We start from the raw sequence: 18,090 nt of genomic DNA, 5'->3' as shown, positions 1-18,090 counted from the left end.
CTGTGGTCCAGCTGTTTGGATGGAGAAGGAGCTTGAGAGTCCCCGTGCTCACTGGCTTGTGGGTCCTCCTCCGGTGGCTCGTCACAGATGGGGGATCTGACGGGAGAACACATAGCGGAGCCAACAGGAGAGAAGACAGGGGAGCTAGCTCTAGAGGCCATAGGGGAGGCTACTGGAGAAGAGGCCATGGGAGAAGCCACAGGAGATACCCCAGGGGAGCTCAGTTTACTAGGACTCTCTTCCTCCATGGGAATGTGGGGCTCTGAGGGCAGCCGCTTGTCCATAACTGTGTCACGACTGACCAGGTCTCTGCCGGGCTCTGACTCCTCCTCCGTGATGGTCGAGGCCTTGTCCTGGTCCTCCGGCTCCTCCTTGGGCTCCTCGGCCTGGATGTGGGGTTCCTCGGCCTCCAGCGGCGTCTCGGGGGGAGTGTAGAGGTTCAGCTTGAAGCCCATCTTCCTCTCCTTCTTCAGACGCCATTTTGGAGGCCCCCTTTTCACTCCTTTGGGCCAGCCCTTCTTGCGCTTAATCGCTCGAGGCCTGCCCGGTTTCTTTGACAGGACACCGGCTACTAGAAGAAAGAAAAAAACATCAGTGATTTGAGCAAATTGATGTTGTGATGTTAAGATTTAAAGGGATGTATGCTGTCCATTTTAACTTACAACTTAAAATACAGCTTCTTAAAAACATCTGAAGGATTTAGTTACCTTCATTCCAGTGTTCACGATTGTCTCTATCCGTGGTTTTCTCCAGCCGCGGACGACCTCTGCGTCTCTTCACTGGTTTCCTCAGCCCCTCCTCCTCCATCTCACCCACCCTGCAGGTCCTCTCCAGCAGGGGCATGGGCCTCTCGTCCTCAGAGTTGTCAAACGGTTCGTTCAGAACCTCCGTCGTCTCAGAGATGGTCTCTGTCGTCACACTGCTATTAATCCTTCTTCTCTTGCGACCTCTCTTCTTGAGCATGACAGCTCTCTCAGCTCTCTCTCTCTGGAACACAAATCAAATATAAAACTTTAGGGCCGTTTTCTCAGACACAGATTAAGCTTAGTCCTGGACTAAACTTACTTTCCATTTCTGAGCACAACTGCTCTCCAAGACAGACAAAACAGATGGGTGGAAAAAAAGGTTAAAATAAACATAATACTTCCTCTCTAAACTCTTTCTGCAGTTTAATAGCTACAGAGAGAGACACTCAAGGCCCTGGTAAAATGTCTGCAGGGAGGACCGGGCCTCATTGTAAACTTTTGTTCTGAATGTAAAATGCTCAAACCACACAATTTGAGCATCGAACGCTTGAGCAACTCTTTCCCACAGATGAAGGCTGACTGGTTTAGAGAACCACAAATGAGACAGGCAGAGTTAACTCAGACCACATTCTACATACGCTCCAGTTTTTCACTGAGTGGGAATTACAAGGATGTCACTTTCTTTTTGTGGTAGTGATTAAACCCAGTGAGGACTATGAAAGCAATCCTGTAACACATTCACTAATTAACTGCAACAACGATCAGCAGGCAGTCTTATCTAGAGGACATATTCCTGCTGTGTGAAATAGAGCGGGTTCCTAACTTCTAGACCACAATCTGTTGTAATATCATCTTCACCACGAGGGAGCAGTGGCCTATCGACAACACAGATGTGAAAACCATGGAAGGATTTAAATTAGCCATGACCACTGACAATAGAACAAGGTTCAGTCTGTCTGCCTTAGCCATGACCACTGACAATAGAACAAGGTTCAGTCTGTCTGCCTTAGCCATGACCACTGACAATAGAACAAGGTTCAGTCTGTCTGCCTTAACCATGACCACTGACAATAGAACAAGATTCAGTCTGTCTGCCTTAAAAATGACCACTGACAATAGAACAAGGTTCAGTCTGTCTGCCTTAGCCATGACCACTGACAATAGAACAAGGTTCAGTCTGTCTGCCTTAGCCATGACCACTGACAATAGAACAAGGTTCAGTCTGTCTGCCTTAACCATGACCACTGACAATAGAACAAGATTCAGTCTGTCTGCCTTAACCATGGCCACTGACAATAGAACAAGGTTCAGTCTGTCTGCCTTAACCATGGCCACTGACAATAGAACAAGGTTCAGTCTGTCTGCCTTAGCCATGACCACTGACAATAGAACAAGATTCAGTCTGTCTGCCTTAGCCATGACCACTGACAATAGAACAAGATTCAGTCTGTCTGCCTTAACCATGACCACTGAACAAGGTTCAGTCTGGCTGCCTGCTACACAGCAGCACCAGAAAAATCACAACTGTTTGTTGTACTGTACCGAGGATTATTTAACATAATCTAGAGAACTGAGTGAATCTTTCATTGCAGCCAAGAACATTTAACACACCTTAGTTGGTAGACAACACATCTTCAGATACCAAGTCGCATTATATAATGATGGAAAACAATCTAATTCTGAAACTATTACATAACATTCAATTGAACTCCCTTCTTTTTCCATCCCTATGTAAACACAATAACCAGCCAATCACACTGCAGCCACCTCACCCTGCAATGAGGAAATGTGTCAAATAACTAATTTCAAGCTCTCACCTTTCTCTTCACACCAAACATAGCATGGGCTTTCGTTAGGATGGGAGGCGATCCATCAGAATCATCCTCATCTTCGTCATCACTACATTCCTCAGAGGCGTGCAGTCTTTGGTCTCCAGCGGTTGTGGGGCGACGCTCATATGTTCTGAAGGGGTTCTTACTGTAGACCTTAGTGGGAGGACGAGGGTGATGTATGCTAGTCATCAGATAGGACACCACTCTCTCTTCATTCTCCCAACCAGCCTGCTCCTTCAGTCGCTCAGCCTGTAATTAACACACAGAGAGGTACATCAGTCGCTCAGCCTGGAATTTACACACAGAGACAGACATTGTTATTGTCTCTGGGAAAGACAGGCAGCTAGCTTAACATCACAATAAAAAGGCTAATGGGGAAATGGACACACGATTTGAATTAACATCATGACAAATGCATCACCACAGGTTCTCTTGATAATGTTTGAGTGTCAGAACAGAGGCAGCATTTGCTGTTAAGCAATTCAATTTGATTGCATGTCATGGAATATTTAGCACTATTCATTATGTAATGATATACTGAACTGATTTGGGGCAATTTTGAACCACATTAAATGCCGAGTGACAGTGAACATGCTAAGCTCATTAACAGCCTTGGTTCTAACTCAAACAACACCTTTAACAGACTGTGGGATGATGAATGATCATGCATCGCGTTAGCTGACGTGGAGGCATACAAACGCATGTCTTTACTACTAACGTAGGGGGCTCCAACTAATGCAGGGGTCCTGGAGAACTAATGTACCGAGTGTGTAGGCTTTTCCTCCAGCCCAGCACGAACAAACCTGATTAACCTAATCACGGACTAGACTCCAGACTGAACACCATGATTAACCTAGTAACGGTCTAGACTCCAGACTGAACACCATGATTAACCTAATCACGGTCTAGACTCCAGGCTGAACACCATGATTAACCTAGTAACGGTCTAGACTCCAGACTGAACACCATGATTAACCTAATAACAATCTAGACTACAGACTGAACACCATGATTAACCTAATCACGGCCTAGACTCCAGACTGAACACCATGATTAACCTAATCACGGCCTAGACTCCAGACTGAACACCATGATTAGACTACAGACTGAACAGAGTTGAACAGTGTCAGGTCCAGAGTTGAAAGACAGTGTGTGTGTGTGCGCGCATGCAAGACTTACATCCATCTCGACCTCTCTCTCCTCCTCAGACAGGACAGCGTTGAGGGCCACTGCGGGGGTCCAGTGCAGTGCGTCAGGGTCCACCTGGTTCAGCCTAGGACTGGGGGTCCAGTGCAGTGCGTCAGGGTCCACCTGGTTCAGCCTGGGGCTGGGGGTCCAGTGCAGTGCGTCAGGGTCCACCTGGTTGAGCCTGGGGCTGGGGGTCCAGTGCAGTGCGTCAGGGTCCACCTGGTTCAGCCTGGGGCTGGCTCGCAGCTTCTCCATGTGCCTCTGGATCAACCGCTCTCTTCGAATCACCACAAACCTAAAGAAGACCAATAAGAAACATCAAAATCAGTCAAACCAACATCATCAACGAGATCAATCAATCTATTCTGATTACCACAAAGCTAGAGAACAATAATCAATAAGATCAATCAATCTATTCTGATCACCGCAAACCTAGAGATCAATTACCAATAAGATCAATTGATCTATTCTGATTACCACAAACCTGGAGAGAAGCAATCAAAAGCTATGACAAAAAGCACCAGCTCTCAACGTATTCATGTATGATGTGACATGAAACACATGTAGTGTTTGTAGTTAATAAAACTGAACATCAATCGATATCTTCTGATCACTACGACCCTAGAGAGAAATCACAAACTAATCAAACCAACCCATTGTGATCATTACAATCTGAAGAGCCAATCATAAACAAATGAACCAAACAATCAAATGTTTTTATAAAGCCCTTTTTAAGTTAGCAATTGTCAGTAAGTACTGTCAAAGTACTTTCACAGTAAACCAATAAGAAAAAGACCAGCTGTTGTAGAGTGAATCCACATGACCCATGGCGTTACGTAAGTTAATAAACCTGAAACGGAGGATTCTCAGGCTGGAATAGCAGCAGGCTGTTCTGTCTGTCTGTTTCCTTAACCTGACTTACTTCTGCCAATATTCTGCTGCATTAATGGCTAACATGTTAAAAATACCCAGTGGCCTGAATAAGTCTGAGTCAGACAGGGTGCGCACACACACGCACACACAGCGAGTGTGTGAGTTAGGACTGACCTGCCGTCCTGCCTGTCAATCATGCAGAGATGCTGGAGAGTAGCGGCGATATCATGCGGACACATCCCAGTGGCCCTGCTTATTCCTTTAACGCTGATGTGTTTATCTGGCTGCTTATAGAGGTACTCCACCATGACACTTTTCCAATATGCCAGGTAGGATAAGCGACCCAGATCTGACAGAGGCTTCTCTGGGGAGCCAGCTTGTCCTTCCTGCCTTGTCAGAAGGTAACCTGAAACAGACACATTCAAACAAAACAACATGGTGTGAGAAGACATAACCTCAAAAAAGACAGTACCCTAAAAATACCTACAATATTATAACAAATCAACAATGTTGTGAGAAGGCATTAAATCATGTGCGTCAATCTAATTAACACAATAAAAGAATCCCATGGGCTGCGTCTCAATCTAGCCCATCCACCTTTGTCAAGGCTTCACATCTGTGGTGAAAGGTGGCCAGAGCTACAGCGGTGTTGGTCAGACCATGACATCCTGAACATATGTCTTCTCACAAAAACATCTGTAGTGTAAAAACGGTGTGGCCTACAAACTAATATCGAAGTGTGAGACTCTCACGAACAGGAGGGTGTTCCCCATTTTGCTCTACGGCACACAAAACTAAATACATCTGATTTGGGCTGCATGTAAATGCTGCCATCTTTTGAAAAGGTAGGTCATCTTAAAAAACCTATTCAAACAATACAATGCTGTGAGAAAGTAGGCTCGTATGTAACCTAAAAAGATAGATGCTGACAAAAATACAATGATTTACTCCAGCTAGCTAGAGACGGTTGTTGCTGCTGCATGTCTTAGACTGCAGTACATATCATAATCTGACATGACATCCTGTGTTGGGGGAGCAGCTCCATTTTCACCTTCAGAGAGTAGAAATGGAGGAGAGGTAATCAGACATCCTCTCCTTCAACCTCTGTCAGATGCTATGATGCTGGCAAGGGCAACAAAGGAGGTGGAGGAGAGAAGGGTGAGTGAAAAAAAAGAGGAGAGAAAAAGCGACAACAAATGGAGGAGAGAAGCAGCTGGATGTCATTTCTCACAAGAGGTTGCACTTATCAGAGATAATGAAGAGGAAAAAAACTAAGTAAAAAGGTAGCTGTGTCTGTATGTAATTAGTTTTATAGCCGTCCTGTCAAGGGTCATCCATTATAAGCAGCTTGAAATTAATTAATGTCTTTTAATGTGTGCACCCACTACAAGGAACCAAACAAGCACATCTAATCACCAAACACTGAATACATAATATTCCAGTCATTATGACAGTGTTCATTACCCAAAGCTGAGACGAGAGGAGAGCCAATAATTGACAACAAATGAATGAGCTGCTAGAACAAAGATGAATAACTAACTAAAACACAGATAATAATAAATGTAACACTACAGTAACAAGTCATGTTATTCTGTGTGTTTTATAAATGTATCAGCTGTGGTTTACCATCTTTAAATCAAAACAAAGAGATTATTCAGAATCCTCAGGAGTAAAGACTAGAAAACCGCAATCACGCTGGCAAACGGAGCTAATGCTTTCCCTCTCACAGCAAGCTACCCGAGACAAATTGCTCCTCTAATACAATCCAATAAAAGCAGAAAAATCTTAATCTAAACAACTTCCAGTTTCAAAGGCACAGGTTCCGCCCCAAATGGCACCCTTTTCCCTGTGTAGGGTGCCTCTTTTTAGATGGGACGTTAAACGGGTGTCCTGACTCTCTGTGGTCACTAAAGATCCCATGGCACTTGTTGTAAGAGTAGGGGGGATTAACCCCAGTGTCCTGGGAAAATTCTCAATCTGGCCCTCATGCCATCATAGCCACCTAACCTTCCCATGCTTCCAATTGGCTCATTCATCCACCTCCTCTCCCATGTAACTATTCCACAGGCCATTGATGTAAATGACAATGTGTTCTCAGTCAACTAACCTGGTAAAATAAGAGTAAAATAAAAAATATATTAAAAAAATAAGTTCAGACAGAGGCTCCAAGAGAGCGCTATTGGAAAATGTCTGTGGTTTTGTCCTAAATGCCACCCTATTCCCTATATAGTGCACTGTGTTTGACTAGGGCCCATAGGGCAATATCCCCAATCACTGCCCTGAACCATTGGTATATTTTTAGACCAGAAAGAGTGCCTCCTACTGGCCCTCCAACACCTCTTCCAGCAGCATCTAGTCTCCCATCCAGGTACCGACCAGGACCAACCGCGCTTAGCTTCAGAGGCCCGCCAGCAGTGGGATGCAGGGTGGTATGATGCTGGCAAAGTGAGCAGCAAATCAAATGCTCCATTACAGCTCTACCACCCCAACCCACCAGCTATGACAAACAGTCCAAATTCCGAGTGGAGGGTTATTCCAATAATGGACCCCTAGGCAAACAGGCTGCTAAATGTAATTGGATATCAAATATTAACTTATGCAGACATAACCTAATACGTCTTTATAATTCTATTTATAAATTATTTATAATTTATAATATTGAAAACATGATTACTTACGCATGTATATTGCCTTGATATACCCATTTCAATTAATTCACAACAATTTTTCTGTGAGTATAAAAATGTCACCAGAGGCCTGATGGAAGTAGCAAATTTGTCAGTAAACTTTCCTAATGTCGACAAAACAACATACGCTAGAAAAGGTGGGATCTTCTTTATTTCAGTAAAATTAATTATGTGAGAAATTGCAATATAATAACTATCACATCGAAGTAAACTTGGAGTAATGCGATGAGATGGTATGATCCTCCCACTATGACTCAGGAAAGCATGCAGTTTATTAGGCTACAGATTAAATAAATTATGAACTTCACAGGGTGGTGAAAGTGCAAGGTGATGAGCTTGATGCTCCTTTCTAATATATATTGAGGGTCTTATTCTGGTGACATGATCATGGCTGCTGTTTGATAAATTAAATCTTGCTCTTTTATCCATAATAATCTCATACTATCCCCACTGTATCTGCCAGCTGTTGGCTAGAGTGCACATGCCAAGACCAGAGTGGAAACATTCGCTATATAACGCAACATGTTTTATGACATAGATCATAGAGAGTTGAAAATGCGATGGAAACCTTGTATGTTTTTAAAAAATTCATATTTATTTATTATTTGACTCCCTTTTTCTCCCCAATTTCGTGGTATCCAATTGGTAGTAGTTACTGTCTTATCTCATCGCTGCAACTCCCGTACGGACTCGGGAGAGGCGAAGGTCGAGAGCCATGCGTCCTCCGAAACACAACCCAACCAAGCCGCACTGCTTCTTGACACAACACACATCCAACCCGGAAGCCAGCCGTACCAACGTGTTCGGAGGAAACACTGTACACCTGGTCAGCGTGCACTCCGCCCGGCCCGCCACAGGAGTCGCTAGTGCGCGATGAGACAAGGATATCCCTGCTGGCCAAACCCTCCCTAACCCGGACGACACTGGGCCAATTGTGCACCGTCCCATGGACCTCCCGGTCGCGGCCAGCTGCAACAGAGCCTGGGCTCGAACCCAGAGGCTCTGGTGGTACAGCTAGCACTGCGATGCAGTGCTTTAGACCACTGCGCCACCTGGGGGCCCTGTTATTGGGAATTTAAGTGCAAAAAATATTTTTATGTGCACTATGTCATCACACACAGCCTTTTATCCGCAACAGATGAATTTGATGGGAACATTTCTGTGCATATTGTTTTTATGCGGATATGCGAATATTCCCATGAAAATCTGTCACAAATTGGATGGAAACCTAGCTAGGGGCACAAATGTATGCCTGGGAAAATAGATGGTTTAATATTGTAAAGAATCAGTCAAGGATTCTAGAATCAAGCAGGAATTGAGTTTTATGTTCTTAGAACGCATTAAGGGACTTACTGAAATCAATGAGGAACCTTCCAAAGCCTTGCCTTTGGTACTGAGGCATGATCATTATACAGGAGACATTGTATTTCTGCTGGCAAAGCTTTTCCTGAGGGAAGGGGAAAAAGATCAAGTATGTCAGAGCTGCACTGAAGCTGGCAATTTATTGCACCTGCCACTGCCCTTGTCGAAAGCAAACACACACACACACACACTTCAAAATACATTTAGCTTTTAAGAGGACTAATATAGTAAAGACACTGACACTGCATTAACCAAACATATTTTTCATTCTATTGAATATCCTTACCTTGGAGAAATAACCCACAAGGTGACAGCCTTTCTCGTCATTCTTTGTTAGTATGTAAAAAAGGAAAGGCTCCACGTCGTAATATAGGGTCTTGTGATCCAGGAACAGCTTGGCTAACAGGCAGAGGTTTTGGCAGAAGAGCTTGCTAACATTTCCATCAACCTAAACATGGAACAAAACCAGCATTAGAACATTGTTCAAATTTAAACTAACCAGCATGAGAACATTGTTCAAATTTAAACTAACAGTTGATTCTTTCCATCTCTCTCTCGAAACCATTCAGTCACATTTCATACACATACACCAGCATATGATCATAGTCCAAAACAGCAGCCTATTCCCTTTAAAGTGCACTTACTTTGACCAGGGCATATAGAGCAGTTTACAATAAAGGGAATAGGGTGCCATTGGGCCCTGGTAAAAGAAAAGAAAAAGAAGTGCACTATATAGGGGATAGGGTGCCATTTGGGATGCACACATAGTTTTACTACTTTGAAAAGTGACCTCTGACCTCAAACACTGAAAGGTCATCCTTCCTGTAAATCTCATTGGCTGGAGGTTGAAACCAGCCACACTTCTTGGCGTGTCGCTGGAGGATGTTCTTGCATCTCATGTACTTCAGACAGAACTCACACAGGTAAAGCTTTTGCAATCTGCCAACGAAAGAGACGAGACAAAAGTAAGCCTATAATTTGGATTCAATTTATCAGTTGACACACCGATTTCCCCTCAGGGATTAATAAAGTATTTATCTTATAAAGAAGCCTAGCAATGAAAGGCATTTGTCCGACCTGAGTGTAAGAAATAATAAACTGTACCTTGAGTACTCCGGTGGGTAAGGCGATGAGTGCCAGGTTTGGATTTCATACTTCCCAAACTCAATGACGGCCGGGTATCGTCCAGAGTTAGTGATAGTCATGGTTCCATTTCTCTAAACACGGCAATACAAAATGAAATGCCTCAACGTCTTACCACAAGCACTCATTCAAACAATATCAATGATCTAAGTCTGACATAGGCAGTATCTTCAAACAGAAACTTGGAACGTGGACCCTTCCCTTTGTGACATTAAAACTTATTTTCATGTCTGAAAACATCTGACAAACATTGATTTAGGGGTTGTAATGTTAAGCTATAGGCTACATATAACTTATTGATTAGGTGATAGGTGTGAGAAGTGTGATTGAGAGAAGTTATTTTGGACAGTTCCCTCACCTGCGACGAGAGCTCTTGGACCTGTGTGAATATCTCCACGTCTTCCTCTGTGACATGTTCCCTGGAGACCGCTACGAAGCCAGGTTCCTGCTTCACCCTCAATTCACCTTCACAGCCTGTTACAGTAACCAAACATTACAGCCTGTTACAGTCACCAAACATTACAGTCTGTTGCAGTCACCAAACATTACAGTCTGTTGCAGTCACCAAACATTACAGTCTGTTGCAGTCACCAAACATTACAGTCTGTTGCAGTCACCAAACATTACAGTCTGTTGCAGTCACCAAACATTACAGTCTGTTGCAGTCACCAAACAGCCTGTTGCAGTCACCAAACATTACAGTCTGTTGCAGTCACCAAACATTACAGTCTGTTGCAGTCACCAAACATTACAGTCTGTTGCAGTCACCAAACATTACAGCCTGTTGCAGTCTGTTGCAGTCACCAAACCGCCTGCCTGTGCGGTCACCAAACCGCCTGTTGCGGTCACCAAACCGCCTGTTGCGGTCACCAAACCGCCTGTTGCGGTCACCAAACCGCCTGTTGCGGTCAACCGCCTGTTGCAGTCACACAAACATTACAGCCTGTTGCAGTCACCAAACAGCCTGTTGCTGTTGCAGTCACCAAACAGCCTGTTGCAGTCACATTACAAACATTACAGTCTGTTGCAGTCACCAAACATTACAGTCTGTTGCAGCCTGTTGCACCAAACAGCCTGTACAAACAGCCTGTTGCAGCCTGTTGCACCAAACATTACAGCCTGTTGCAGTCACCAAACATTACAGCCTGTTGCAGCCTGTTGCAGTCACAAACATTACAGCCAGTCACCAAACATTACAGTCTGCAGTCACCAAACAGCCTGTTGCAGTCACCAAACAGCCTGTTGCAGTCACCAAACAGCCTGTTGCAATCACCAAACAGCCTGTTGCAGTCACCAAACAGCCTGTTGCAGCCTCACCAAACAGCCTGTTGCGGTCACCAAACAGCCTGTTGCGGTCACCAAACCGCCTGTTGCGGTCACCAAACCGCCTGTTGCGGTCAAACCAAACCGCCTGTTGCGGTCACCAAACCGCCTGTTGCGGTCACCAAACCGCCTGTTGCGGTCACCAAACCGCCTGTTGCAGTCACCAAACCGCCTGTTGCAGTCACCAAACCGCCTGTTGCAGTCACCAAACCGCCTGTTGCAGTCACCAAACCGCCTGTTGCAGACATCAAACCGCCTGTTGCAGTCACCAAACCGCCTGTTGCAGTCACCAAACCGCCTGTTGCAGGCACAGTCACCAAACAGGCAGTCACCAAACATGCTGTCACAGTAACCAAACAGCCACATCAGAGGAGTACCATCAAACATGGTAGATTATCATCCCAGCTTTATAGAGTAGATAGGGAGCAGTGTTTTGTAGCCTGTGAACATTCAGTATAGTAAATGCATTTGGTTTTAATGTGCTTTTAATGTATGTTTTGTTAGACAGCCTCTGTGAAGTTAGGTCTCTGTGGAGTTGTATAATGAATGTATCATCATCTCTGCACCTGTAAATGAAAATCCTGAATGTAATGACGTGAAACTAAATCACTCTACTAACGTAACCGCTTTCATGTGTCAACCCACCAAGGCTGTGTCCCAAATGGCACTATTCCCTATATAGTGCCCTACTTTACACCACAGTCCATGTGTCTCTGGTCAAAAGTAAAGCACTATGCAGGGAATACTAGGGTGCCATTTGGGACATAGCCCCAGATAGTTTCCTGTTAATTAAAAAGTCAATGCAGTGACAGCAGCAGTATGGAGACTACGATACAACAGCAATGATGTTGAAAAGCTAACCAGGCATCTTTAGCATACATGAAACACTTGAAATGATGTATTATACACTAAGAAGTGGAAATTTTATGTTAAAAAATGAATTATTGAGATTAGTTTGAGACTTGAGTATATATTTTAAATGTGTACATGGATGTTTTGGCTTATCAATTTAAAAACTATTCTATTCACAGTATTATTTACAACCCCTTCAAATCAAATCCAGATCCTTTAAAAAAAATCTTAGCCCTTCAGGGCCGGTTTCCCAGACACAGATTAAGCCCAGTCCTAGACTAAGAAGCATGCTCAATGGAGAATCTCAATTGAACATGCTTCTTCTAGTCGAGGAGTAGGATAAATCTATGTCCGGGAATTTGGCCCTATGACACCGAAACAGATGGGGGAGGGCGTAGATCAATAGACATAATCATCATGTCAACTTCGAGTCATAAATGGTGTGTGTGTGTCAGTCTAACGACTGTGGGAAGTTAGGGTTGAATGGTGACAGTACCACTGGTGGTAGTGCTGGGAGAGGGTGGAATGGAAGGCAGAAGAGCGAGTCTTTATAATCCAACAACATAACAGTACAGTCACAACTAGGCGAAAATCACAATTGGCGAAGCCAGTGCACTAATGCATAGGGTCAAGGACAGGGGGGACAGATAAAGGAGAGAGCAGTATGAAGAAGGGGTTAGTGGTTGGGACAGAACAAAGAGAGAACAGTTTGAAGAAAGGGTTAGTGGTTGGGCCATGCACTACTTTGACAAAGAAGCCGACGGCAGAGAGATGGAACTGAAGCCGCGTAGCTAGATTCATTACGCAGCCAAAGTCAAAACGCAATAACGAAATTAAACGAGTTGGGAAAAAAACAGAAATTAATTAAAGTAGGTGGTGTAAAAGATTAGTAGTAGAAACTGTTAAAATGTTATTGAATTAAAGCAGGGCGAAGCCAAAATGAGCTTGTTCACTCTTGTAAAAAGAAAACATTTGTTAGCTCATACGGTAAGGCATTGGTAAGGTATGGTAAGGCATTTTGTCACAAGCCTTGGGTTAAAAAAATATTTAAACTAGCGGAAGTAGACGCAGGTATTTTCGGTCGGAGCGTTCACGCCTTTGCTTACCATGGTCGTGCTCTGCCTTAATTCTTCCTTCGTCTGTCATGTCTCCCTTTCCTGGTGTTTCCTGGGGTCCCTTCTGAGGGGTCACTCTACATCTTAGCCTGCCTAGCGTCCTGTGCTTTTTTAAAAAGGGGCTACGTCTGAAGTGACTGACCACCTTAAAGGGGCGCCCCCTGGGCCGGCTGGGCCTGGGATGGGAGGAGGAGTGGGACGACAACAACAACCTATTCTTTGTCATCTCTTTCTTTCCGAGGCGCTGTTGGGGAGGATGGGGAATGAGAGGATATGTTTTGGACGCGGTGGCACTGGACCCTAAGTCCTGCTTACGGTGTCTGCGCTTAGGTGGTGCGTAGCAAGGCAGTCCCTTTTTCCGAGATTGTCCCTGAGTGGCATAGATATGGGAGAGTCCGTCAAAGAGTCCCTTAAGTTGGTTGTGATTAGAGAGACTGGTGATGGAGGGGACGCTAGACTGGCTGGAAGAACTCTGGGGGGAGTTAGCGGAGGTGGAGCTGGAGGAGACCAGGGAGGTGGTGGGGCTATGTCCAAGTGACGTGAGTGGGGGGGGGAGAGGGAGTGTACAGAAAGAAATGGTGGTGGTGGTTAGCTTTTGACTTGGAGTTGTATCAGACTTTGCAGCTAAGCCAACGACTGACTGAGACGGACTGAGTTTCCATAGTTTCGGCGGAGTGCCCGGCTTTTTCCTAGCAGGACAACAAGACTGTGACCCTTTCAGGGCAGAGGGGTCTAAGATTTCGCCGGCTCGCGACGACCTGCGGCCGACAGGCGAGGGGGTAAAGAATTTGGAAAGCCCATCGATAAGCCCTTTGGTTTTCTTGTTAACAGTGAGTGTAACTGCTGGGGTGGAGGAGGACGAGGTGGGCGTGAGGGGGGGGGTGGTGGAGGGGGTGGAAGAGGTGGTGAATTGGGTGGTGAAGGTGACAGCGTCACCGGCCCAACAGGGGTTTGATGTAGCAACAGCCAATAAGTCTGTGGCGTCCTTCACAGATGCTGCATGACCAGATGAAGGTGTGGAACAGACGGTAAGCTTTTGACCCCTACCAGGTGACCCCCTTCCTCCCCGGGCTAGCATGGAGCCGTCACCACTGCTTACAGACCTAGAACAGAAACAGCGTAGGGGTTAGGCAAGGACACAAACTATGGTATGAATCAAAAGCTACGTTTATGAAAACAACTTAGTCATAACTCAATTTATAACAAAGTATTGCGATAAAAAGCAGAAGTATTTCCTTGAGGTAATAATGTGGTTTATGGACACTCTGCACAACCTTCTATTGGTACACTAAAGTAAAGGCAATGTCTACAGATCATGGTGATAAACTTACATTCTATGTTTGAGCTTATTTCTGGGTCTCCCGATTGGCTTTGCGTATCGACGTTTGATCTCATCGGCTTTCTTATGCAGCAGTTTCTTTCCATTTTCCTTGGGCCTGCAGACCTGGCAGACCCAGGTACCTAGAGAGAGGAGAGCATCAGTTAGGTGGCTTCATCAACTCACACCACACATTCATTGGAAACATTTCCTTTTAATGCAGATGGCGAGGGAGAGAGACAGACTCCTACGCACTTCTTACAATGAACAACAATCAATTACTCAGCACAAAGTAGGAAAAAAAACAAAAAAACAAACATCAGGGTCCACTGAAATAGACTGTCCCAAAATGGAACCTTATTCCCTATACAGTGCACTACTTCTGAGCAGGGCCCATGTAGGGAAGAGGGTACCATTTGAGAGACAGCCCATGTCAGTGCATTTTGAGCAAAGCGATGCGACTTGTGTGAATATCAGTCCCGCTGCCAAAGGTCTTACACTACAGTAGCTGTTCAATCATTACAAGCATAGCTGTAGGCCATGTACAGTAATCTACATATCTCTCCCCTGGGACTGGGGAATCATTTGATATTCTTGCAAAGCTCCTAATAAGCCATCTCTGCTTCACTATGATGATTGACAGACCTAAAGGCCCCCTATGAAGAAAAGAACACACACACACACAGAGAGACCGAGAGAGACCACCATATGTATGAACACCTTTACCTTTTGGCATCCTTGAGAGTGGTGGGTTGCAGCACTCCATGTGAAACCCCCGATCACAAGAGTCACAGAACAGCATCTCGTCCTGCAAGGAGACAGGAGGCATGTGTGGGGCTGTGTGGTGGCTTCCCTGTTGTTGCATAGATGTTACACCTTCTGTCATTTCACTCTAAAGAGGGACATGTCCGTTTAGTTTAATATGGATGATGTATGTGGAGGTGAATAATGTTTGGTTGAAGGGTGGATGGAGAAAAAGGAGGCTGTGTCTTCACTGCACAACATGTTGCCCGGAAATGGCAGATCTATGCTTGAAAAAATATTTCATGATATGTCTCTGTCCCAAACGGCACTCTATCCATTATATAGTGCACTACCTTTGACCAGAGCCCTGCTCAAAAGTAGTACACTATATACAGGCCATAGGGTCCTATTTGGGACACAGATATGTTCATTGTTAAGAGGAAATTTATTACCGGGTTGATTACATTATTATGTCTCCATGAAAGCATTATCAATCGCTATCTCACACAGATTAAATGGTATGGCACTGTATTTAGAAAAAAAATAAAGTATTAAAATACTTACAGCGTTTTTGCCCTGTATTCGACAGGAGCTACAGGTTTTACATTCTATACATTGCCATCGCAATCTCTTCACATTTGTGGTCAGCTCTGGGGAGAACTTCAGACAAGATGGGTGCCCTGTAGAGGTAAATAAAGAGTGTTATTAGTGTTGCTGCACATTTCAACCATCCTTTAGGCGGTGTCCCAAATGGCGCCCTATTCCCCATGTTGTGCACTACTTTTGACCAGGGCCCAGGGCAGTGGTCAAAACTAGTGCACTACATAGGGAAGAGGGTCCTATTTGGGAAACATTCTTTAGTATCAGTTTCACCGAGCGGGAGGCGCGACCTTCCCATTATGTTCACACAGCAAGGTTAAATATTAACATATTGCATTATCAACAATGTTAAGCAGCGTTTGCATGCGTCTGTGTCCGGGTGGGACCTCTCGCTCTTTTCCACAAGCTGTGTTTAAAAAACAGTATGATCAAACATCTGAGCAGCTAATTAAAGATAATTTGTTCTTAATGAGGCAGAAACAGTAGCAGAACTCCGTCTAATGGGGGCCCAAACGTGAAAGTCATGTAAAAGCGTGCCTCCTCTCTCACCGGCTCGTTCTCATGGTTGTAAAACAGCTGCTTTACACCCAGAGCACAATGTGTGTACACTAGGAGCGGTTAATGAAAACCACCTCAACGCTACTTAGTCAAATTTGAGCTATAAAAATGTCACTGGGAGAATAATTCCTCACAGCATTTAAAATAACTGTTTCCAAGGCAAACTAATCCTTATGAGAGGTCATTTTACAGAGGGTTAGCAGCAGCAAATTTGTCTGGAAGAAAAGAACAGTAAAGGAAAATGACACCAATCTACGGCAGTGGAAAATGGATGACATTTGATCCTATTTCCCTCTCTGTCCCTCATTGCTGCCTGCCATGTTCCCAGAATGCTGTTGCATTCCGATTCCGAGAGCGCCGTTCACTCACCGACATGAGTGATTTCTAAATTCTAATGGCCACTTAAGTGGAATCTGCAGCTCCCTTCCTCAGTCCACCATGGGTTGTTGGCAGTTTTGCCATAATTCTTCCTTCGTCTGTCATGTCTCCCTTTTCCAACTATCCAATAGAAACAGTTCATCAAGTAAGTCCTTCAAGTAGAGGGTTTAGCCTAAAGCAGGAGAACATCATGATGCAAGAGGAATATGGCAACGGCCCGATGGCACTAGAGTTGCTGCTACCATTTCGGGGTATACCTCTCCACACATCGACTCACTGTGTTTAAACCACAGACTCACAAATTGCAGATTGACCATGCCCAATTAGAATCTGTATAAACCACATCTGCTACAACATTAGCTACATATACACTGAGTGCAGAAAACATTATGAACAACTGCTCTTTCCATGACATAGACTAACCAAGTAAATCCAAATGAACGCTATGATCCCTTATTGATGTTACCTGTTAAATCCAATTCAAATCAGTGTAGATGAAGGGGAGGAGAGGTTAAAGAAGGATTTTTAATTGAGAAGCGGATTGTGTATGTGTGCCATTCAGAGAGTGGATGGGCAAGACAGAAGATTTAAGTGCCTTTGAACGGGGTATGGTAGTAGGTGACAGAGGTGCACAGGTTTGTGTCAAGAACAGCAACGCGGCTGTGTTTCCCGTGTGTATCAAGAATGGTCAATGACCCAAAGGCTTTCCAGCCAACTTGACACAACTGTGGGAAGCATTGAAGACACAACTGTGGAAAGCATTGGAGTCAACATGGGCCAGCATCCCTGTGGAACATTAGACTTTGTAGAGTGCCCTGACGAATTAAAACTGTTCTGAGGGCAAAGGAGGAGAGGGGTGTAACTCAATATTAGGAAGGTGTTCTTAATGTTTTGTGCACTCAGTGTACAAAGAGGGCTTTCTATCTATCTGTGGCTTCATCCCAAATGGGGCACTCTGTTCCCTATATAGGCCTAGTGTACTACTTTTGGGCACTACCCATAGGGCTCTGGTCCAAAGTAGTGCACTTCGTAGGTAATAATCCAATTTGGGATTCAGACAGTGGCCGTGTCCGAATACCCGTAATTGCATTCTAAATAATAGGCTGATTGGGTGTGCCTAAATGCAAGGTGTTATAATATGTGAACTTTCTGAAATTCAGTATGCAATCAAATTTTTACTTTTCATCTAGTAGAATTCACTTCCTGCTATTGAGGAAGAGAATTGTCTTTTTACTAAACAGTACATTCTAAATGGTATGTAATAAGATTAGCACACAGTTTTAGAAAGTAGTCGGCAAGACTAACTATGACATGGCCAGTGTGTTCGAGAGGATCAGTTTCAGCAAGGCGCAGAATAATCACTAAGCTTGA

General features: G+C 44.5%; 1 protein-coding gene across 1 annotated transcript in view; it reads right to left on the bottom strand.

Annotated features, from left to right (window-relative positions):
- The window catches only part of kat6b (K(lysine) acetyltransferase 6B), a 36,472-nt gene that overhangs the window by 3,759 nt on the left and 14,623 nt on the right, over positions 1-18,090 (bottom strand). The window contains 14 exon segments of the mRNA XM_024432042.2: positions 1-571; positions 708-987; positions 2,564-2,827; positions 3,758-4,061; positions 4,814-5,045; positions 8,680-8,773; positions 8,975-9,136; positions 9,486-9,627; positions 9,793-9,905; positions 10,190-10,305; positions 13,113-14,224; positions 14,453-14,582; positions 15,166-15,247; positions 15,748-15,863. Coding sequence (XP_024287810.2) covers positions 1-571; positions 708-987; positions 2,564-2,827; positions 3,758-4,061; positions 4,814-5,045; positions 8,680-8,773; positions 8,975-9,136; positions 9,486-9,627; positions 9,793-9,905; positions 10,190-10,305; positions 13,113-14,224; positions 14,453-14,582; positions 15,166-15,247; positions 15,748-15,863 — 3,718 coding nt within the window.

The sequence above is a fragment of the Oncorhynchus tshawytscha genome, linkage group LG01 (assembly GCF_018296145.1).
Source record: "Oncorhynchus tshawytscha isolate Ot180627B linkage group LG01, Otsh_v2.0, whole genome shotgun sequence".
Lineage (NCBI taxonomy): Eukaryota > Metazoa > Chordata > Actinopteri > Salmoniformes > Salmonidae > Oncorhynchus > Oncorhynchus tshawytscha.
The sequence above is the reverse complement of the archived record's forward strand: the minus strand, read 5'-3'. Positions and strand labels throughout refer to the sequence as shown.